At 39.9% G+C, this 24,136-nt stretch overlaps 1 protein-coding gene across 8 annotated transcripts in view; it reads right to left on the reverse strand.

Annotated features, from left to right (window-relative positions):
- Positions 1-24,136, reverse strand: part of LOC124795281 (glycerol kinase-like) — a 179,157-nt gene that overhangs the window by 51,584 nt on the left and 103,437 nt on the right. For all 8 annotated transcript variants that reach the window (XM_047259232.1, XM_047259229.1, XM_047259230.1 and 5 more), the window contains exons 5-7: positions 22,435-22,544; positions 8,442-8,544; positions 8,179-8,289 (exon numbers count right to left, since the gene is read on the reverse strand). In XM_047259232.1, coding sequence (XP_047115188.1) covers positions 8,179-8,289; positions 8,442-8,544; positions 22,435-22,544 — 324 coding nt within the window. The remainder of the gene's footprint in view (positions 1-8,178; positions 8,290-8,441; positions 8,545-22,434; positions 22,545-24,136) is intronic.

Consider the following 24,136-nt stretch of genomic DNA (forward strand, 5'->3'; position numbering starts at 1 on the left):
GGAAAGATACAGCTTCATCAGTCACCTGAAGTATCTGTGAAAACCATATTAAACCCAAGTCTCGATAGCAGCTGTAGGAAGGAGAAATATACCAGAAAAATAAAGAAAGTATGAAATAAAATCCCCTGTCATTTGCATCTTCTTGTAGAGCAATAAAAGCTCAAATAATCTGTATACGCATATTAGTAAAATATCAATTGAGTTAGATTACTTCCCAGCTAAATGAGCAAAGACAACTACAGTATTATTAGTTCTGATGTATCTTCAGATTTTATTCTCATAATCAGAAATGAAAGTGTATTTCTTCTTCTGTAGGAAGGAATTTGACTCTTTTAAGAGTCAAGTGATTCATCTTGTGCAATCTTAAAGCAATGTCCCGCCAATTCAACTAGACTTTACTCTGATGGAAGGAGAGTAGTTTATACAACTTTAATTAGGCACAGCACATTGAGTGAATTATTTTGTCTGATGACAGGTTTGATATGGCCTGACATAATTTTCTCCCTTCTGTTAATCTCTTAATCTTGGAGTAGGACATACAACAAATGTCCTAAATTATTTGTTGCCTATGTTCTAACCTTTGTCTTCCCCTACAATTTTTGCTTTCCAAAGCTCCCTCTAGCTTCATAGACATTAATGCCTGAAGTCTTTACACATGTCCTGCAACCTATCTCTTCTCTTAGTTAGTGTTTACCATATACAGTAGGCGAGGGCAAGATGGCAGCCAAGTGATAAGCATGATTATAGTGCTTGTCAAAACGTAAGTTTTGATCATATTTTCTGATTGTATTTTTATTCTTTTCTGTCTGTTTTACATTCTAAGTACCTTCTGCAGTATATTTAGTGGGTATTATATCATAAGTTTTCTCTTATACTGAAGTTCCGATAGTTGTTTTCTGTGTCTACTTTGGTTTACATACTAAACTCAATGCTTGTAATGAACTCTGTACAGTCACATGTATTGCACATATTTTTATAAAAAAATTTTGGCTGTGAATAGCTGCACTAGTGTCCTTTTTTTTTTCTTGTCACACAATGGGAGATTTGGCATCTCTGTGTTAGACTTATGAAACATCTCAAGTTGTTTTAAATTTCTATTAGAATCTACTACTGTCAAATGTTTGTGTATGTACGTTTAACCTTATAGAACAACCTTGCGTCTGAATTACTGAACTTGCACTAGGTTACATTCTCTTCATTGTGAAATAAATGTAATAGATGTCACAATATTGCTTTAGTACTTCACATTTAAATTTCTTTTTCTTCACTATAGATATTATTTGACCATAAATGGAGACTGTGGGAGCTGTAGTAATGGTTTCACTGGGGGGGGGGGGGGGGGGGGGCAGGGCAGGGCAGGGGAATGTAGTGGAGAGGACTATGGGAAGGTCGCAAAGGCCCTCTTCTGAAATTGTAAAATATGCAGCAGGAATTGGTTAATAGAGGAGCAAGAAGGGAAGATGTGTGCTTTTCATGCACAGTTGGATTGAGCTAGGACAGAACTAGGGAGGATCAGGAAAGATAGAAGTGATGGGTGTGGTTTGGAACTGGCAGTTTGTAGGAGGAGTAAACAGTCATACAGTTTTGTTCTGATGACCAGCAACAGGTTCCAGCTGCCTGAGCTCAGTGGAAAGCTTTGAGATGGTGATGGAGTGGGATATGTGCAGTAGACTCTGCCCATTAGTAGTAAGGATAGGAAAGGCACAAATATTAAGAAAACAAGACTACTACTGCTAGGCAGCAGTCATAGCAGAGATGTTGGCCGTCCATCACAGGAGAAATTAGGGGAGTAGTATCAGGTCACCAGCATTTTCAAGCCGAGTGCTAGGCTGGATCATGTAATAGAGGGTAGGCAGCCTTTGTGTAATGATTTTACAAAAGATGACCAGGTAGTGATAGTGGGTGGGGCAGGGACCATATTGGACAGATGTAAGGTGTACAATGTAGATGGTGACCTGCATAAGATTGCTTACCTAAATGAAGGCACCGAGCTGTGGATAGGCAAAGGGCAATGCAAAGCAGTTCAAGAGATCAGAAGCCTTGAAGCGGACCAGAAGGAAACAGCTTATCGCAAATCTCCGGAGTCTAATGAGAAGTTATGGAGAGAGCACGTGACTGATTGATCAGAAATGATCAGGAGGTGAGGAATATATGGATTATGCAAAAGAAGAAGAAAAAGGAAAGACAGGCTACAGAGAGGAGGAAGAAGGATAAGCTGAAAGAGAGAGGAGTGGGCTTGTAAGTAGTTAATTTGTTCCTGCAGGATGGCAGACTACCATTAACATAGTCAAACTGGCCAGTCCTGGGAAGAGTAGGGAAGAATGTCACAGAGGAGATGATGGTCTTTTGAGTGGGGAGATTGAATTACTTGTAGATGACATCATAGTATGAGTTCCTGAGAATTTAAACTGGGCACAGAGTAATGACATTGTTGAAGTTAAGGTGAAAACTGTAGAAGTACCAGCTGCGATATCAAGTGAACTCATGGAGTTTGAGGCAGCCAGAACTAGTGTGGGCCGTAGCAAAGTGATTAAGTGTGGAGATTGCAACATGAATGATTTAAGTGCAGCAGTATGAGCCCCGGTGGGATTTAACAGATGCTGTATTGAAGCCGGAGAGCTTGGGCCAGATGCACAAGAGAGTGCATTGTCAGTGATTTTTGCTTCTTGCAGGGTGGAACTGCAGATGGTGGTGTTGTTTTAGATACTAAAGGGAATGTACAAGAAGTTGTTGATAGTTGGGCAGGTGTTGTGTCAGAAATGGTACAAGCACACGTATTTCCTCAGAAGCAATTTGAATGGAGGTAAAAGAAGAGGTGATGAGTTAGTAGAGTGGACAATCTAGTTGACAGGGCTGAATCTGTTAAAAGAGTGTCAGCCAGAGGTTAAGAAGATAGCATGAGTGCAAGTACTGGGTCACAGCCTTTCAGGGCAAGCAGATGATGTGGACAGCAAGTTGTTTACAGCACAGTCACTGTCTGATACATGCAAGGAGTATGCAGCGGGTGAATGGTACAATGCAAGTCTGAAAATAAACATTCTGACTGAATATCATGCCAGATTTAGCATTTGATGACAGAAAGCTGTTGCTAGTGAAGAGCTGTCACGAGGAGTTTCTGTTGTACAAGACAAACTAGTTATACTATGTACAAATGAAGTAAGGCACAATTGGTGTGGTATAGTGCCACCAGCCACCAGAAAGTTATTTTGGGTGAGCAGGAATACCAGAAAACCAATTTACTTTGTGATGAGCACTACAGTGGGAGAGATAAGTAGAATTACCTGTCAATGTGTTGTGAATGGTAATTGTGTATGTGATTCTCTTGTGAGAATAGTTTTGGGAATATGGTTCCTTGGGAGGTATAGGGGAGAACTGTTAGGGGAGAACTGTTCCCATAAGGGAAACGTTCCAAAGGTTACTAAAAAAAGGGTTAAAAATTACAGTTAAAAAACTACAGGATAAACAGACAAGATGCCAAGTGTAAGAGTTTAATCAAACCAGTCCATGTTTTATTGAGGTGAAACATTAAGGTAATTTATTAAGAAAGAAAGAATGCCATTTTTGCTTTGTAAGTGTGGAAGGGACAGTTAAAGGCTGGTTGTGCATAAGCACGGCAAGAGGTCTAGCAGTGAAATATCCCTTGCAATATCTGAGTTAATGCGCAGGGCAAAAGACCCTTGAGTGATGTTGTGAGATTTAGCAATACAAGGAAAGATTCCAAAGTGATGATAGTCAAAGTAAATGTGTGAGAATTGTAGTAGTAAAAATACATAAAAAGAAGAATTTAGTGCTTGAGGAACATGGAGTGCAGCCATAAAGGTCAATACATTAAGTTTACAGCATTTAAGAATAACCAGTCTAGTAGCATGTGCTGATTTTATAGGTCAAGGGTGGACATAGTTATGAAAGAGAACCAGTCCTGATTAAGTCCCAGACAGCTGGGTCTTCCCCATGGAGGGGGGCAGTGTAGTATCACTACCCACTTTTTAGTGAAATTAGTAATACAGAGAGGAAAGTCACCACAAAGTATTGTGGTAGCAACCACAGGCCAGGAAGTGCAGTGTGGTGACATATGGGTCAGAATAACCTGTGTGCAAAAGGATCGTGTGTCAGGCTAGCCATACTCAGTGGAAACTTGCCCTACGCAACGGTAATAGCCAAAGGAGGGACAGTGATGTCACCACACCAGAACAAGACCCTTGTTGTGAGTTACGTGACCAGGTGCCAGATCATAATGCAATGAAGGCACTTCACAGCCATTTAAATAGGTTCAAAGTTTGAGACAGATTGATTCAGGGTACAGCAGCACCACCATGAGTCTAGGACCACTTCAGACAGCAAGAAGACTGGGCACTGCCAGCTGCCACCATTGGTTCAATAACAGGATGGGCCAGCCATCACCAGCACAAGGTATCTTTGTGGGAGTTGATGCCACAGCACCACTGAACTGCTGTCCATGCATGTCATTGCCAGACTACCGCCAGAGGGCAGAGGTGGTGCCCTGTCCATAGCAGCCGCCACCCTCCTCTGCAGTGGGCACGTGTGTGGGGCCTGAGTCAGTGAAAGCAGCAAAAGCAGAGGAAGGCTGCTGTTGTCAACTTCATGGCCTATTGCCAGGCCACCAGTCATCACTTGGTCTGATATCAACATAGCAAGGTGTCTCAGCTGGGCGGAAGCAGCTGTCCATGACCCAGTGCTGGATGGGGTCGCTGGAGTGACGTGTGTTTTCTTACTAATGACGTCATGAGTATTGAAAATTAATAAAACATTTCTCTTGGTCAGCAGTGTGTCTTTAGGGCCACTGGGAAATCACCACCACCAACAACTCTGCCAAGTGCCATATGCACTCTAGACCATTTTCAAACTGTGTCATGTGCTGGTAATACTGTCTTACACAACTATGTGGCATCTCCCCATCCTTTACAGTGATCACTCAACATCTGATGCCATTCACAGTCCTCATATCTGCTTACAGGCTTGATACCATTACTAAACACAAACAATACTACTGCACTCTATTGGTCATTTTGTTTGTCACAGAGAATTGCAACTGCAATCATTTACATACCTGTCAATGGTGTGTCCATGTACCTGCTCATAATGTACTCATTTATGAATTTACACTGACATCTGACCATGTCCTCTGTATGCTTCACTGTTTTGTTAGGCAGCAAATATAACACACCATCATCTGCAGCAACCAACTGATATCCACTGCTGTATAAAAGCCTCCTCCAGACATTTTCATGCATTACAGTGTTCAGGACATGAATCAATGTTACTTTTGCCTGTCTTCTAATGTCATCTACCTACTGTCCAAAAGTTTGTACTCTAGGTATTTTCTCATTTCTTGGAACTCAGGAAAGAAATTCCTTTGGCAACCTACCGTACAAGTTCCTGAGTACTGTCCAGCCAACTTCCACTTTTTTAATCATTATGATAGTTGTCTCTCATTCTAATCTGTTCCTGTCTCTCCTAATAATTTGCAACATGTGTTTTCCATAAGTCAAAGAGCCACCATCAAATTTTGGATAATCTTTGTTTTAAAAGATCATGGTCACTGTTATGAGTCAAAACAGTTAATATGAAGTTCTTGATAATGTTCGGTTTCATTACAATAAAAGCTTCATTTTGAATATTTATTTAATTTACCAACAGCACTCAGGGTCAGATTTACTTTTTATTGTTTTTGTGTCCATCCAGTGATAGTAACCACTTGCCAGTAAGAAATTCCAATAGTAACAGCCTGTCACCAACACATCTGTAGTGACAAGCAGTCCCTCTTGAAGTATACCAAGGGTCTCACTGAAGTTTTCACAGACCTTAATTACCCTCCCAACAGAGTACAGAAACAGAACTCCTGTACCTTATCTCTCATGTCAACCCCCACCTCCCAAAGTTCCACTGCCCAGCCAAAAAGGAGCATTGCTGTCATGACTCAGTACCACCCAGGACTGGAGCAAATGAATCACATTCTCCACCAGAGTTTTGACTATCCCTTGCACAACCTGAAATGAGGAATGTCATACCCACTATCCTTCCCACCTCTCGCACAGTACTATTCCACTGCCCACCAAACCTACACAATATCCTTGTCCATCCCTACACAACCCCTGCTCCAAACCCCTTGCCTCATGGCTCATATCCCATAATACACCTGGATGCAAGACCTGTCCCATACATCCTCCCACCACCACCTACTCCAGTCTGTCCACAATCATCACTTATACCATCATCTGATCTATAAGCTAAGCTACAACCACTGTGCTGAGTTCTACATTAGCATTACAACCAACAAGTTGTCTGTCAGCATGAATGGCCACTGACAAACTGTGGCTAAGAAACAGCTGGACCACCCATCTACTGAGCCCACTGCCGAACACATAACCCTCTTAGCCTCAACCTTTGTCAGAAATTGTCATACACCCACCTATCCCATTCCTTGTTCCCACTACATCCATACACATGCCTCTATTTCACCAAGGCACCCACAGTCTTTTTACTTCTCTCCTTTTCCCCTGCCGCCCCCCCCCCCCTTCCCTCTTGCCATCTGTCTAACCTCCCAACTGCACCTAGTTGCCCTACCCTCTCTCCACCTCACTCCTATAGGCTCCCACAGGCAGTACTTTACCATACCCCATACCCTACCCCTACCCTGCTATCCATCCTCCTTGCCCCCGCCACCCAGTTCCTTCTCCCATCATGTGCTGATGCTTGCAATATGGCCTCCCAGAGACAGTGGTCGTGTGTGTGTGTGTGTGTGTGTGTGTGTGTGTGTGTGTGTGAGAGAGAGAGAGAGAGAGAGAGAGAGAGAGAGAGAGAGAGAGAGAGAGAGAGAGAGAGGCTGCTTCTGCCTGCGTTTGCGAGACAGCATCTCCGCTGTATGATGAGTAGCAAATATCTTTTTCATAATATTGACATTATTCCATCCTGGGTTTCTCATTGTCAAGTATAAAAGTTGATCATACAGAGTAAGTCCATTAAACTTGCTTGGAGAGGCACTGCATACTGCACCAGCTGACATCAGTTTTGCCACTTTAGCTGTTAGAGAGATCACAAAAACCATTACTTTTGTGAAATGTATGGCATAATTGCCAGTTCGTAGAAAATTGTGACTAAAAAGATTATTTTTTCCTTTTATTATAACTAAGATCAATTACTGATTTTATTTTTACAATGACAGGTGTCAGCCGTTTTATAAAGCTTCTGATGCAACACTGCTCTGCAGATGGCTGTAGAGCACATAAAAATCCAGTCATTACTAAAATAAACCTATGACTCTATCCAGATAAAATACAAGAAGAAAAAATCATTAGCTCATTTAAGAGCAGTAGTTCTTCTGACTTTAATGGTGTTTCAGCCAAAGCACTGAAATATTGTGCCAACTTTATAGTGTCCTACTTGAGTTACCTTTGTAGTCAGTTAATGTATCTTTCCTGGAGCCCGAAATATGTAGTGGTGAGACCTATTTATTAAAGTTGAGCTATGCAAGTAACCTCTAATTATAGACCAACTTCACTCTTGCCATATTCTTATATCCCAAGACATTTAATTCCTAATGGTTTTTAAGTTAATAATTAATAAGAATGAAATTAAGAACAATTGTAAAATTCACAGCTACAAAGCTACAGGTAAAAATGATTCCCATACAGACTTTGCAGCCATGTCTAAGATTCAGAATGGAGTATCATATTCTGGAGCAAAAGTCTTAAACAGAAATCAGGAAGGATATTTGTTTTTCCAGGTATTCAAACATGATGTGTAACAGTGTCCTTCTATGACTAAACCAAATATTTGAATTTCCCTAAAATAGTTATATAAAAGTAATGTAGAAGGGTTATTTTCATAATTATCAATATGACTGAGTTGCCTGTAGTCACTGCTGATTGTTAGTATACTTTACACGTACAGGCTGCTGAGGCTGCTTCTGCCTGTTAATCTATAACTAGATATATTTCTCATCCTTTAAGGCTCTCCTTTATGATTTGATTTACAGGACATGATGAGAATGAACAAGTGTGAGTGTGTGTGTGTGTGTGTGTGTGTGTGTGTGTGTGTGTGTGTGTGTCCAACAATTCCAGATCAAGACCTTCTAGTGCATATCTTTAGTTTGAAAGAGTTTGTTGCATTTTTTGACAGTTCCTACACTATAATATTTATTTTTTTGAGGATGTTTACCTTAGTCCCAGTGTTATACAGAAGAAAACATCCAGTACCATAAGTGCATTTTGCTTGTCCTTCTTTTAGACACATCTGACCAAGCAATGCAGACTGTTGATCACCTAGACACTACAGAAAAATATAAACCAATGGTTATAAAAAGGAATGTTCTGATCTTACCAAAATAATACCTTAGCTAAAATATAAAAGAAAAATAAATTACCATTTCTTGACTATTATAATTTAACATATGAAACATGCATGTAATATTAGCTACCCACTCCAGATATTGGTGTTCCTTTTAGTGGTCCATCAGATATGTGTCCATAAATTTCTGAAGAACTGTGTATTGCAGGTAAAAGGTTTATTGGTATGTTGAAAAATCTGAAATCAATTGAAACATTCTTAATTTCCAGTAATTAAATGTGTTTGTGTGTGTTTGAGGAGATTATTAAACCTAAACCGAAGAAATGAAGAGGGAACAAGTGTTAATGAAAAATATTTGAACCACCTTTCTTTAACACATGACATTGTGCTATTAGCATCAGGTGCAGATAAAATTTAACACTTACTGGAAAAAATTATCAAAACAGTTTGAAGGTAGGCTTAAAAATCAATTTCAATATGACTAAAATAATGTATAATCAATATATGAAAAATATTAGTAGCACAAAAAAAGCAATCAATGACTTTTTGTATAAAACCAATTGAAGACAATGTCTAAACGAACAGAAAAAAAAAAAAATGAGCAGAAAAGTATAAATAGTCTACAGTGCAGTGGGTAAATCAAAAACCAGAAAGTGATGTTAAAATCAATTTGATTGACACACTACCAGATAGCGATACTGTTGGGAATGCAGGAGGATGGTGTAGGTTGTCTTCTATCAGAAAGATTCCCAACAATTAGTAGTAAAATGATATTTATTAAATATGAAGAAATACTCAACTTAAATGATACTGCTTCATGTGAAATGTCCAGAACAAATAGATGTTTGAAATTATTACAAGTCCTCTAAAATATTAAAGTCCTGCCATGTGCCTCTGAGAGATGCCTATGTAGTGTCCATGGCTGGCCTATGATGGCTACAGAGCTTAAGTCTCACAGACAGTGGACAAACAATGCAGCTTGTAGACTCGGTGGTAACTGGAGACTGTAAACAGCTTGGTGTACTATTTGCAGTAGCTCAGTGCTCCAGTATTTAAAACGGCATCAAACAATCACTATCCACACACATGACGGCCATTGGTTGGCAGCTGCTGCCCCTGATGGACTTCGATACAGTTTGTACTGCCAACCCATGCAGCTGCCATGTTATGAGTGTTTCAAGTGCGGCTTATCGACTGTAGTGTGGTACTCTCTAAAGTCATGCATACTGTCACCACAGATACCAAGATAGATAGCATTGATGATATTATGCAGAGCAGACACTTACTGATATGGAATTACACAGGCTGAGGCCACTACAAGGGAGTACAATGTGTAGTCCCACTGACATGCATATTGTAGAAAGGCAGCCAAATCCAACATTCCACACTTGGTTCATAGCGTCTTATGAAGCCAGTAATAACCTCCATTCAGTTTTCTATGACTATGATGCTGCTGTGTTCATAGCTGTGTTCTTGTTCGCAATTGGACTGTTAATGGGTAGACTATAATGACTGGGCTAATGATTCATTTAAGAGTGGTTTACAGGCTATGTATTTTTGCTTATTTGTGACAACCCTGTATGAAATAAATTCCATTTTATTCATAGTTTAACTTAACTCAATGACCCAGTGATTAGAAATGATTAAAGCTGTATCATGATTAATGACGGTGTCCAGTGACACAATATAATGGAAAGCCAGTCAAAGACAATGTGTAGTTCAGTTAGAAATGGGGAGATGCATATTTGCCACTAATAGCAAATACAGGAAACAAGCAAATGGAACAGGGAGTAGACTAGAGTAACAGACATAATTCTTACTGTGACAAAAACAAAACTGAGGTGGGAGGAACATGTAGCCAGGTGTTAATTCATTCATACATGTATCGTGCTCTGTAGGTCCCATTAAGATGCAGAACCTTAGAGGATGTAGAGTGAGTCAAGGTATACACTATGATAATTAGAAAAATCACTATGCTATACTGCTTAATACTATTCATGCTATGCCACTTCAATTTAAAAGAAAGCTGCTGTTGCCAGTTATATTAAATATCAGCTCAGTATCTTCCGAAGGTAGCTGAATATTTACTCAATTGGATTTGTATTTTCAGCAGAAATAGTTATCTGTATCCATAAATACAGAAGTCTTTATACACTCCTGCTTGTGGACAGTGAAACACTCAGAAGCAGAGATCTGCAACATGCCACGATAAGGAGATGTGCAGGACAGCAGAACCATAATAAGTGATTTAAATGGCAGAGAGATGGTGAGACATACATCCAACAGCATCCTCATTTATGTGAACAGACAGGGACAGTTGGGGAAGAGCCACCGTACAAAGTGGAAACATGTAACCAAGTGCCAATATGCCTCACTGACATCACAGGGTGGAATAGAATGATTGGTATCCGGGAGGTGGGGCTGTCATTCCGTGACACTGCGGCTTGTACAAGGCATGCTACTTCAGTGGTGAGGCTTGTGTGGAACCTGTGGAGTGAAGAAGGTTGTTCACAGTCCCAACAGGATACCGGATGACATAATGTGACAACAGCTTGAAATGACTGCCATCTTGTCCGCTTGGCTCTGATAAACAGAACAGCTCCAGCCACAGTGCTGGCGCAATGTTGGAGCACTGCAACAGGTGTGAACATGTCTCCATTGATGGTTTGATGCCATCTTCTGCAGGCTGAACTGGTGGCACACCGGTCATTCAATTGACCAGAACCCACTAGCATCACAGATGGCAATGGGCATGTGAACACCTACACTGACATGCTGAGAGGCAAAATGTAGTGTTTATGGATGAGTTGCACTTCAACTTGTCCTACAGTGATAGCCACACATGCGTTTGACACCACCGTGGTGAACACAATTGAGCAAATGATGTTGCTGAGCAGTATAGTGGACAAATGTCAAGTGTGATGGTTTGAGACACATTGCATATAACGTGCAATCTCGCCTCCCGCATCCTGAGGGTAATTTGAACAGCTACCATACATCAGGGAGGTTTTATAGCCCAAGGCACTGCCCCTCCTGCAGGTCATTCCACATGCCACATTTCAGCAGAACACCACCTGGCTGCATGTAGTGAGGAGTGTGCAAACCCTCTTCACAGAATGACAGTATCACTGCTTCCCTGGCATTCCCATTCACTGACATGGCACTCAACAAACATGTTTAGGATATGGTCAGTCAGCAACTTGTTCATTCATGTCATCCTGGAGCCACAGTTGATGCTTTGTGGATGCTTCTACAAACCATGTGGCAGAGTATTCCCCAGCATATTCATGTGCTCTTTGAGCCTGTGCCACAGTGCCTAGTGGCTCTGATTGCAGCACGAGGTGATGTACTTGGTACTGAATTTCCACAGTCACAGTGCATATATAGGTCTATAATGGTAATCATTTGTGTAGTGTCATGACCCTTTTGGTGAAATAAATTTCTCTGTGATCACATCTCTCAGTTTTGATGTATCACTTTTTCAAAGTGTAGTGTATAGTACAATATATATAGTCTTTAAATATGTCTGCCTGTGTCTGTATATGTGTGGATGGATATGTGTGTGTGTGCGAGTGTATACCTGCCCTTTTTTCCCCCTAAGGTAAGTCTTTCCGCTCCCGGGATTGGAATGACTCCTTACCCTCTCCCTTAAAACCCACATCCTTTCATCTTTCCCTCTCCTTCCCTCTTTCCTGATGAAGCAACTGGGGGTTGTGAAAGCTCGAAATTTTGTGTGTGTGTTTGTGTGTTTTTTATTGCGCCTGTCTACCAGCACTTTCCCGTGTGGTAAGTCATGGAATCTCTGTTTTAATATATTTTTCCCATGTGGAATGTTTCTTTCTATTTTATTTATATCTACTAATATATTCATTTTAATTTTTAGGATACACTCCATTTAAAATAATACATTGAAAACCTTTCACTCCACAGTCAAACTAAAAGCAGTTATGACTTTTGTGATTTCATCAAACATAACCTCAGTCATGAGGCATGATGTATCATCATTCAGTCTTCATCGACACTTTGATGCCCACGTGGGACAGTGCATCCCAAGTTACAAGCATGTCTCAAGTTATCAATTAAACTCATAAACTTTTATATATTTTCTGTACTGAACTTCTGAAAGGACACATTGTACATAAATTTTATTCTTAATTTCATTGCAGAAAAAATTGATAAATTACCACACTCTGTACCTGTTGGTACCTGGACTTAAAATGCTTTTATGGATGAAAATTTGGAAAAAGCAATGGCACTTGTAAAAGCTGGATCACATTATAGGAAAGCAGCTGATAAATATGATATTAATAAGTCAAGAACTGAAAGACACATAAAAGGAAAAAAGACCAGAAATTTGACTGAGCATATGTTTTAATCGAAGAAGACAAAAATATATTGATAGAGTACATCAATGTATCTTCAGATTGGGGTTTTCCTTTCACATAATTTGACATTCATTTGATAGTAAAGTCTTTTCCTGGCCAAAAGGTTGTAGTAAAGAAATGATTCAAGAATAATATGCCTGGAAAAGCACGGGTTCTTGGGTTCCTCAAACAGAAGATAAGATTTACCGAATCCCTGTGTTGAAACATCAAGTGTTCCAGAGCAGAAGTATTGAATGCAAACATAGATGAATATTTTAAATTAGAAACTTCTTTGCCTGGTGTCTTCCCAGAACTGACAGTGAACTATAACAAAAAGAATACCACTGATAAAATTATAACCATACAAGGATGTCATCATTCAGAGGAGATAGTTGACCATTGTCAGACTAGTTTGTGTGTCTCCACCACATATAGTATATCAAGCAGAAAACATGTACAATTTATGGACTGTAAGGTGACCCAAAGGTATGCCATAAAACTGAAAAAAAAAAGAATGGTTCAATTTTTACTCTCTTTTGCTCCCTTTTTTGTTTAGGTCTTGGTGCTTTGCCAAAAGTAATGAGACTTTTTTTTTTTTTTTTACCCAGGACATTAAAAATGAAGTGGGTTGAAGTTTGAAATCAATGGAAATCCAAACATGGAGGAACAATGCCTCAAGATAACATTCCTAGATTGCTCAAGGTGTATCCTGATGGCTTAGGACAGGCTCGTCCAAACTGTGCCCCTGGGGTGCTAGCACCTGTGATCGCCCACGGCCAGCGCCCCAGGCGAATTCGTGTGTTGTCGCAGTGGCCAAGCCATATCGTTTAGCTGGCTGTGCGGACTGCCCGCCGAGCCTCACTATGCCCCTGTACGCGCGCTTCTTACGGACGACAGACCGCCGCACCAGCAGTGGTCAAAAGCATTGATACGAAATAATGCCATTAGTCAACAGACGTAAGGCTACAGTGGATTGAGATGTACGGTCAACAGCAGCAGACAAAAAGAAAGAGGAGCGGCGTGTCCACACTATTTAAAAGTGAGTGGGAAATTAATTTCCTTTGTACTACTGTTGAAAATCATGCCAAGTATTTAGTATGTCATCGGAACCTCATGTATTTAAAAAAGTACTCGACTGAACAGCACTTTAATACCTGTCACAAATATCAGTTTGAAAATTTGTCACAAGAGGAACGCCAGTGAAAGCTTGAAGGACTGAAATAAAATTTCAAGCAGCATCACTGTGAACTAAGTGTTTCCTATCGTATGATTCTTTATTATTTATAAAGATGACAAATAAAACTATATTTTATAATCTAATATGTCACTTAGCAATGTGCCAGTAATCGAATATCAGATTGTCAGCAACAAGGAACATTTCTTTTCGGTTAATTTTTATATTTGGGTTGCATTAAATCGCGTCGCACAGACATAAGAAGTTTCAGGTGCGTGATTTTTTGCCACTTTCTGAAAAACCTTCACAAACGCTCTCTCGGGCAGCAAAGTGTCATTAAGAGTCATTCTTTGTTTTTGTATATTTGTGTTTTTATGGATAGGAAAACATATATTGCAGTTTCATCAATGTTTTCAATTAATTAAAACACAAATATTCCAATAGATAAAAATTTATTTTGCAACCACATTTCGCTGTTCTCGCCAGCGTCTAAGGCTGCTTTTCAGAGGAACTGGGGTAAATGCACCTAAAACTATTTTTTTTGTTAGTTTTTATTTGAGTTTCAATGAATGAAACAATTAATTGTTAAAATGATAAAAGTGTTTTAAAAAACAGCATTGTACAAAATTAATTGTATGTTCTTTTTTGCTGTAGTAGGAGCAGGAAACAGGTGGGCAAAGTTTGCGCGCAAGCTACAAATGCTGGCTGAGAATTGCAAAAGCAGGGAAACCCTTTGCGGCTGGGAATCTCATCAAGGATTGCCTGGTCAACTCGGCGGCTTGTATTTGTCCAGCAGACCTCACGGAAAAATTTGAAAAAATAGCTCTTTCCCCTCAAACTGTTGCTTGCTGAGTTAAAAATATGGCCTCAGATATGAGCAGTAATTAATGGAGAGAGCGGCAAACTTCATTTCATTTTCCATCGCCCTTGACGAGTCTGCGGACATTACAGACACATCTCAGCTCGTCATATTCATTCGAGGTGTCGACCACAATCTGCGTGTCACAGAAGAATTTCTCGACCTTATGCCATTAAAAGACACAACCACGAATTAGGATATTTTTCTAGCCGTAGAAAACATGTTAGAGTCAATGGGTTTAAAATGGGAATGCCTGACCAGTGTAACAACGGATGGAACCCTTGCGCTATGAGGGATACACACTGTATTTCTGAGTTTCGTCAGGTCAAAAATGGCTGAAGTTGGCTGTTCCTAATTCGCGGCAATCCATTGTCTGATACACCACCAGGCACTTTGTGCGAAGATTGCCAACATAAAAAAATGGTATGGGCGCAGTTCTTCAAATGGTTAATTATCTGCGATCGCATGGACTCACACATCGCCAATTTAAAGAATTTCTGGCTGATATTGAAGAGGAATACCTGGACATACCCTACCACACTGAAGTAGATGGCTGAGCAGAGGAAAGGTGCTTCATCGGTGTTTCTCCTTGAGGGGCGAAATAAATACCTTTTTGGAAATGAAAGGACATCCAGAAGAATTACTTTGTGATCCTAAGTGGGTGGCGAATTTGGATTTTTTGAGTGACCTTACTGGTCATTAAAATACTTTGAACATTTCACTCCAAGGAGAGAATCACTCTGTTGTTGATTTAGTGCAGTCGATTCAAGCATTAAAAAAAAACTTATTTCGTGGGAAAAACAGTTGCGAGAGAAGAATTGTGGACACTCTCTTGCACTAAACAGCATTGAAGAAGATGTGGATTTTTCAGATTATGTTCAAATCATTTGTGAATTATAAGAACAGTTTGAAAACAGATTTTTGGAGATAAGTAAGCTTCAACCGGCCTTAGATATATTTGTTCGCCTGTTTTGCCTTCAGGCAGAGGACGTCTCACAAGTGCTTCAACTAGAGCTGATTGACCTGCAATGCAATATCCGCCTGAAGGACCGCTTTCTTACGTGTAAAACTTTGGATGACTTCTATAGCTGTCTTCCATGAGAGAAATATCCTCTTTTGCACAAGCACGCGGCTAAAGTTCTCTCAATGTTTGGCTCCACGTATATTGGAGAGCGCTTTTTCTCTCTTTTAAAGCTTGCTAAAACTACGAACTGTTCATTACTTGGCGATAAAAATTTGGCTAATTCTTTGAGGTTAGCAGTCTCACAGAATGTTGTTCCAAGCCTAGTCAAAATCGTTTCCTCAAAAAAGAAAAACGTGTAAAATGTTAACTGTCTTCTTTAACAAAAATCACTGTAAGAATTAAAGTGTTTTATAACCTTAATTCTATTTTTAATAAGTTTTCAAACTTGGTCAGTGAAAATTATTATATATAAAACAGCAAACTAAGCATCTGATTTCTAAACTCTGAAAAGGGATACAAAAAGCTGTAGCATGAAGTACAACAAAAAATATATACTTGTAACTACTAACAGTAAGAATGAGACTCTATATTCCTTACATAAAATTATTTCTAAAATAGAATATTTATGACTATATATTTTTCAGAAGATGCCTATTGTACATATGACAAGTGTGCTTGTGTAGTACTAATAGAATCAACCTGGGGTCAGAAAACTACTAAGCTGTTCTTCGATTCTTGTTTTGGATATTGTTTCCTAAAGCTTTGCGCAGTAATTCTGCCACACGAACATTAGTTGTTGCCTAGACAGTAAATGGTTTGCTTGTTTCACTGCTCATTGACCTCTTTTACAGACGTGCGCCTCCTCTGTTATTTTGTTTACGTTGGATATGACCGCGGGACAGTCCAGAGCAGTGCTGTGCGTTCTCACTCGTTCTGCAGCTCTCTCTCTCTCTCTCTCTCTCTCTCTCTCTCTCTCGTTCCTATGGCGACACTAGCGACACGCGGATGGGGCGCTGAACTACACTGCCTTGTGCCCACAGGCGCGGGCACACCCACCGGGTGCAATTCTTGGATGAGCCTGGCTTAGGAATTGCTCAAGGCATATCTTGACAGTGTAGGCAGCAATTGATCTATAGAAGAAAACATCAAAGGTGGTTTTGGGGGAATTGGAATTTATTCTCTAAATAAAACTGACGTGCTGAAGAGAATACTGACTACTGAAACACAACATGAAGTTGGACGTCCACAAACTTGGAAAAAAGCCTCCAACAACTACCTGCAGGATTGTGTGCAATAGGAACTCAACCTCTGAAGAAAAGGAAGATGAAACTTAACATCTTACCTGTCAAAAGCACTGATTCTTTTATTTTCTCTGATGATTAGCAAGAGGAATTAAACCTCAGAGAATAAGAAAAGACATCTGAATGTTATATGGTTATAATGAACGTGAATGGGACATTTCATTGCATGATCAGAGTTATGGGTTGGATGACTGCTTGTCAGATAGTGAACTAGAAGACATTGGAACATCTGTACAACTACTCATGAAGCTAAATGATGACACAGATAAAGCTTTTAGAATAGAAAGTTTATTTATTGATTCTTTTGCTGTTGCAAAATTTGAATGCCAAAACATAAGTGCAAGAAAAAAAGGCAGCTACGTGTAGTAGAATCAAAAAGCTCATTGATCAAGTGATACCCCATTGTGATGCCATCCCTAGTGAATGTGGTCTCATTAGTGAACAACACATAAGCTGGGGCATGCACGTCCGTCACTTCATTGTAGAAACCACTTTGCGAAACACATGTGCGCAGGATATTCATCGGTGCTGTAACTGCATCCTTTAGAGATGGAAGGCATGTAAGGGCTCAGTGTTCAAAGCACGCTGGACACTGCTATGAACATTCTTAAGTCTGAGGCAGTGTCACATATGCTGGTGCTTAGATTAATTCAATGGCATCCAACACATCTTCTCCCTAATGACTGAATGCACCAATCATAGCATGCCTTCTTAATGACACATACTTGCACAAATTTTGATACAAACAAACTGTGGTGTGGTTGATGTATATCTTGGAAGTATTCTCAATAAAGGAGTCCTCCAGCTTGTCCACTGCACTCAGCTATTCCTTACATCAGATGCATGTCTGTAAGCTCACAATTCATATTCCATTCCATGCTCCTCATATGCTGGCTAGTGCTTGACTGAGGAAATCCTCTGTTCCCAATGAGTACTCTCATCTACAGCACTATCTAGCAGCATTCCCCTCCAGTACCCTCACATATAGCACCACCTAGTGGTGTTCTCTTCCAGTGCTTTCATATACAGCACCAACAAGCAGCATTCCCCTCCAGTACTTTCGTGTACAGGATCACCTAGAGGCATACAACAACGTTTGCAGCTATGGGTTGCTATGCAATTCTCAATCCTTATGACATGACCCACCTCCCCTACAAATTTGTCACATTGTATTTGGGATACCTTGTATATACAATGAGAAGTCCAGGCCGGAATAACAACATATTAAAAGGATAGATTGCTATTCGCCAGTAGAGGAGTCATTGAGATTCCAGGCAGACAGAATGAAAAGACTGCTAAACTTTTAACTTTCAGATCAAGTTCTCCTTCAAAAGCAGAAAAAACACATTACTCTCATAACAGTATGATATACACGTGCATGGTTAATGTTTATAGCAACTTGGGTCCTATGTGGGCTGCATGTACATCTGCTGAGAGCAGCAATCTGGCTTGGATGGTGGGGGTAAAGAGGAGGCATGTGGCGGAGAGGGGGAGGGTTAGCAGGGTAGGGGGAGGATGACAATGTGCTACTGTGTGAATGAGCAGGGGCATGGTGGGGACAGGATAGGGCTGCTAGTAGAAGATTTGGGAGGCAGTCCGGGGGAGAGGGAAGAGGAGAGGTATAGAGAAAGGAAATGACTAGTGTATTGGTGGAATACAAGGCATGTGTATTGTTGGAGTGAGAGTAGGGAGGGGGGGGGGGTGGGTAGATGAAGGACAGTGACTAATGAAAGTTGAAGCCAGAAGGGTTACCGGAACATAGGATATACTGCAGAGAGAGTTCTCATCTGTGCAATTCAGGAAAGCCAGTGTTGGTAGGAAGGTTCCAGATGGCAAAGGCTGTGCAGCAAACACTGAAGTCAAGCACATCATGTTGGACATAATGTTCAGTAAATGGATCATCCAGCTGTCTCTTGGGCACAGTTCAGTGGTGGCCAAGACAGTTTGTTGTTAGTTGTCATGACCCCTTAAAAAGCTGCACAGTTGTAGCTTAGATCACAGAGCTGCCTTCACAGGTAGTCCAGCCTTTGATGAAATAAGAGATGCCTGTGACAGGACTGGAGTAGGTGGTAGTGGGAGGATGTAAGGGACAGATTTTGCATCTAGGTTCTATCATAGGGATATGAGCTTTATGGTAAGAAGGTGGGAATAGGTGTGAAGTAGGGCTGGACTAGGATATTGTATAGGTTCATTGGGTGGCAGAATACCACACTGAGAAGGGTGAGTGGGTAAGGTATTCCTCATTTCAGGCCACAATGAGAGGCAACCAAAACCGTGCTGGGGAATGTGATTTAGTTGCTCCAGTCCTGGATGGTACTGGGCCATGAGAGGAGTGCTTCTTTATGGCCAGACAATGGGCATTTGGGAAGTGGTAGGTGACTGGAGAGACAAGACATGGGAGATCTGTTTTTGGACAGAGTGGGAAGATAATTTTTGTCTGTGAAGACCTCAGTGAGACCTCTGGCATATTTGGAGAGTGACTGCTCATCACTACAGATGCGAAGGCCATGAGTAGTTAAGTTGTATTTTCATGGTATGTAATGGGTGGCAGCTGTCATGTTGGAGGTATTGTTGGTGGTTGGTAGAATAATACCCAGCATATAGGAGGATAACAAGAAAGGGAAAAGGCTCCCTAGACTCTTCAAAGCATTTCAGTTAAGATTAATGTCAACATACTTCCAGAAACTGCCAAGAAAATCAAAGACTTGGATATCTCAAAATGCCAACTTAGAAGAATTCCAACTGGGCCATGTGACAATAACCAGGACAAGTACCAGAGGGATAATCACTGTCAAGATGATCAGAAATTTTGAATTCAACTCAGACCAGTGCCTTTCCAAAACCAAAATCTGCATCCTCCCACCAAGTAAAAAATGCCCAGACATGACGCTAAATATATGAAGCTCACTAAAAAAAATCAGAGAATAAATCTATACCACTGGCCAACCCTGGCAAGGCCTTAGCATAAGGATTAACAAAGTTGCAAAGAAGGAACTCAGGCTAGCAAAGAAGAAATGAGCAATCTGATGGAATGCGGAATATGAGGACATACTTATGAAGAGATCAGAGCAATGAAAAGAAGGAAATGTTCTGGAAAGATGGAACATCTGGAACAATTTAAACAACAAAGAAAAAAAAATGTCCCAGATACTTCCAAGAATACAATTAACATTTGAAAAAGTGCAGTTTCAAATCTCCAGAAGAACTTTACCAAAAACAATTCCAGTGATTTCTTCCACGCTGTTAAGAACAAATTTTGAGGGTATCAAGTGTCAAAAGTCAGTTTCAGAAATGAGTGGAGTAAAATGAGAATGCACAACCAAGAAAAAACTAAGAGATCCTTGTCACATATTTTTCATAATCTCCTCAACTGCCCAACTCCAACCTCCAAACTGAGTCTTTGGGCACCACAGTAGAATCCAAGAGATGATATACTGCCAAAGAAGGAAGAAGTTAAAGGAGCCATTGAAAGCCTTAAAAACAAGTTTCAACAATGGCAGAAATGTTGAAATGGGCAGAACCAAAAATTCTAGATGACCTACAATGAATCTTTGAGACACTATGGGAGATCAAGAAATTACCAGAAGAACAGAAGATAGCACTTATTGTCCTGCTTCATAAGACATGGAACAAACATGACACTGACAACTATAGAGGTGTATCTCTCCTCCTGGTCACCTATGAAATCCATCAGAAATACTTCTCAATAGAAAAGAGGTGACTATCTAAACAGCTAGAGGAGTAGGGAAAAATCTGAAGAAATTAAAGGCAACTGCCTGGTCTTTTCAGACAACATTGCAATGCTCTAGGAAAGTACAGAAGAAATGAACACCCAAATCAACCTCCTGAAAGGGAATTCCGGCAGAATGGGGCTGAGGATCTCGATAGAAAAGACCGCATTCATAATGAGTGAGAGATATAAGCTGAACTTCCTTGAAACAGAGATAGGTCAAATTAGGAGGATTAAGGAATTCAAGTACCACGGTGAAATCATACAAGAAAATGTAATAGACACAGCTGCAATAGGCAATCAGATCTTAAGAATGGAGAGAGCAAAAGGGCTAACTAAACAAGTTGGAGGTATTGAAAAGCAGAATCCTACCAAAAAATCATAGGTATAACAAGACTAATGTTAGATGGAAACTGAGGAGCAACAAGGAAGTGGAAAGAAGCAGAGAGTATCTCGCAAAATATGAGGAAAAGGCGCCTGGTATTTCTGGACACCTGTACAGAATGGACAAAAATAGACTGTCCAAATAAATATCTGATTGCCTTTGGAACTAGAAGACAACCAACACATGGAATGAAAAAAGCTCAGAGAGACCTTGAGAGGTCCAACACCCCAGAATCCCTCCCTCGTTTTAGAATAGGAGATGTTTTGAAAAAAAAAAAAAAAAAATACAAAGTTGGAAGTATCTCAAGTTGAAAGAAGAACTATAAAGACCAGAAGAACATGGAGAGAATAACAAGAGCAACATCAAAGCTACCATAAAAAGGAACATTGGAAACAGACAAAATTCTGGACAAAGAGAACATAATGAGATGTAGTTTGATCTTAAATGGCAAAATTCACCAATTAAAAATAAATAAAAGACAGGAATTTTTCTAATAGCTCACAGATTTCCAATGCATACTTTTGAGAGGTGTAAAAATTAATTTTTATAATACCTGTGGCTTTGAGAATTGGAATGTTTGTGTTGTTGAGTGGCGCTAAACAAAATATGTTAGCCATTTTAATTCTCTAACCTAGATGATGATGATATTTAGTTTGTGGGGTACTCAACTGCAAAGTTATCAGTGCACATACAAATTCCCAATCGTTTCACTGTCCAGTCTCATCACTTTCCTGAATGATGATGAAATGATGAGGACAACACAAACACAAGTATCTGGGTGGACAAAATCCCTGACCTGGCCAGGAATCGAAGCTGTGACCCAGAGGCAGCAATGCTAGCCACTATACCATGAGCTTTGGACACACTAATTACGTTAGCATATTCAAAGCAGTTTTTACACTCTTGCAATGGAGGGTGGAGCTGTGTGGAAGCATTGACTTCAGATTAAGATGCAAATTTGATTTTATTTATCCGCTGGATTGCAGGCACATCTTACTGCTGTATCTTACTGCTGTTATGTTTACTCTTTGTTTTTATGTTTGAAAAGTTCCTTGCTCGGTTGAGTTCTTTACAAGTCTGTAAACTGCACAAAATAAAATAATGAAATTGAATATTGCTGACTCACTGAACTAGTATTATCAAATAATGGAACATGACTACAAAGTCTTATGTATTAACATTTTCTGTAACTCTAAATGGTATTACAACAATTTGTAAAAAAAAAAGTCATTTTTTTTTCATTATTTAAGCAACCTTTTCATGTAAAACTTCAAATGCAGCCTGAACTGCAAATCAAATGACTTAACAATATTACATCACAAGAAAATACATTTTATTCACTTTACACACCTGCTTAATTCAGGATCCCACTTTAATGTAGCTATGTTCATTAACATTGTCCGGGAGGCATTTGTGACATCAGTTAGATGCAGACCACCATTACTACCACCAGTGAGATTCTGAAATTATTTAAACAGTACTTCTCAACTGAATCAAAGACTTCTTGCTGAACGATAATGAATACAACATGTCAGGCAATGTTCTATGTTTTAACTTTGGGAGATATAAGTGAACAAATAAAAAATCATTTTACATGAGGAGTAGGCATGAGAAAGTGTTGAATAGGAAATTCATTAAAATGAGGGACTTAGCATCCATCATCACTTTATTTTATGGTACAGACCACCAGAAAAAGTTTAGGATTACTGTGTGACATGGACTGGGCAGGTACACAATTATTGAAATAACTAGTAAAATCTTTCAGTCTGGAGATCTCTAGATGAATCCTGTTATCTTTAGCTGAGTGTATGCTGTAATGGAATTTCTTGACAGATTAAGAACTGTATGTCAGACAAGGAGTTGAACCAGGACTCTCATATTTTGTAGCCCATCCCCTAGTTAGCTATACAAGTCTAATGACCACACTCAAAGCTTCAATACGTCAGTAATTCCTCTTCTTTTTCCCACAGTCCATGGAGGTTAGGCTGCCAAAAGTAACTAAGCCAATGATGTAGGAATTATTTTGAGAATGAATCAATAACTTTTACAGTGGAACGTATACTCCATGCTAACTTCCTGACAGATTAAAGCTGTGTGTTGGACAGAGACTTCAATCCAGGCCTTTGAATTTTGTGGCAAATTCCCATACCAGATGAGTTATGCAAGTGAGTCTAAGAACCTGACTGCAACATCTAAACTGCCAGTACCTATCCACTACTTAGCATTTACAATAAAAGAAATTAAATCAACAGCAGATGCTGCATTAATCAATCATTAATTTCCTTAATTATAAAATCTATAGACCATGTAACATTATTATGAAGAAATGAAAGTAATACAAGTATCTGTTTTGTCTTGATCTCCTTTTAACTACAAATGTCTCAGATAGTTGGCAAATGAGTATCTGATTCTCATGACGTCATTTTTTTCTAACAACAGGAACATAGTTACATAAAGACCCTATTATTGTCAGCAGTGCATTCACAAGAAATGGAACAGTAGATCAGTTTTGAAAAGAATGGGAGAGGAACTGGCAGTATCTTTCATGGAGCAGCTATACTGGCACTCCTGTAAATACCCTAAGAAAGCATAAAATACATACAGGAATAACGGTAGGCTGCAAAATATATCTGACTTTGGTCAACAAATTCTGTTAAATTATTTTTACTTTGCCCCTGCTGTATCACAATGGCAGAGCATAGCGTGTTGTGGAGCAGGCCAGTCTGCACACTGGATGATAATGATAAACTGTAGTGGAATTAGAATTTACATTAGAGCATCCTTCTCTGAATCAGCACCCAGACTGGTGGCAGAGCAATGTGTGTCCTTGGGACTTGCTGGCACTGTTTCAGCAATCTCTGGAGGATGTTATCCTGGAGTGTCTGGCTCATGTAACCATAGTGTCTGGCTGGCAGCAGTTTGAGCTGGCAATTGGCGTAGACTGTACAACAGGCCTTGCTTCCAATGATGGAGAGTGCATTTTTATCAGAGAGCTCAAGTAGACACTGAAGGGGTGTGCTCACGTAATCTCTCAGTAACTCTGCACAGTGTG

The sequence above is a fragment of the Schistocerca piceifrons genome, chromosome 4 (assembly GCF_021461385.2).
Source record: "Schistocerca piceifrons isolate TAMUIC-IGC-003096 chromosome 4, iqSchPice1.1, whole genome shotgun sequence".
In the NCBI taxonomy this organism is placed as follows: Eukaryota; Metazoa; Arthropoda; class Insecta; order Orthoptera; family Acrididae; genus Schistocerca; species Schistocerca piceifrons.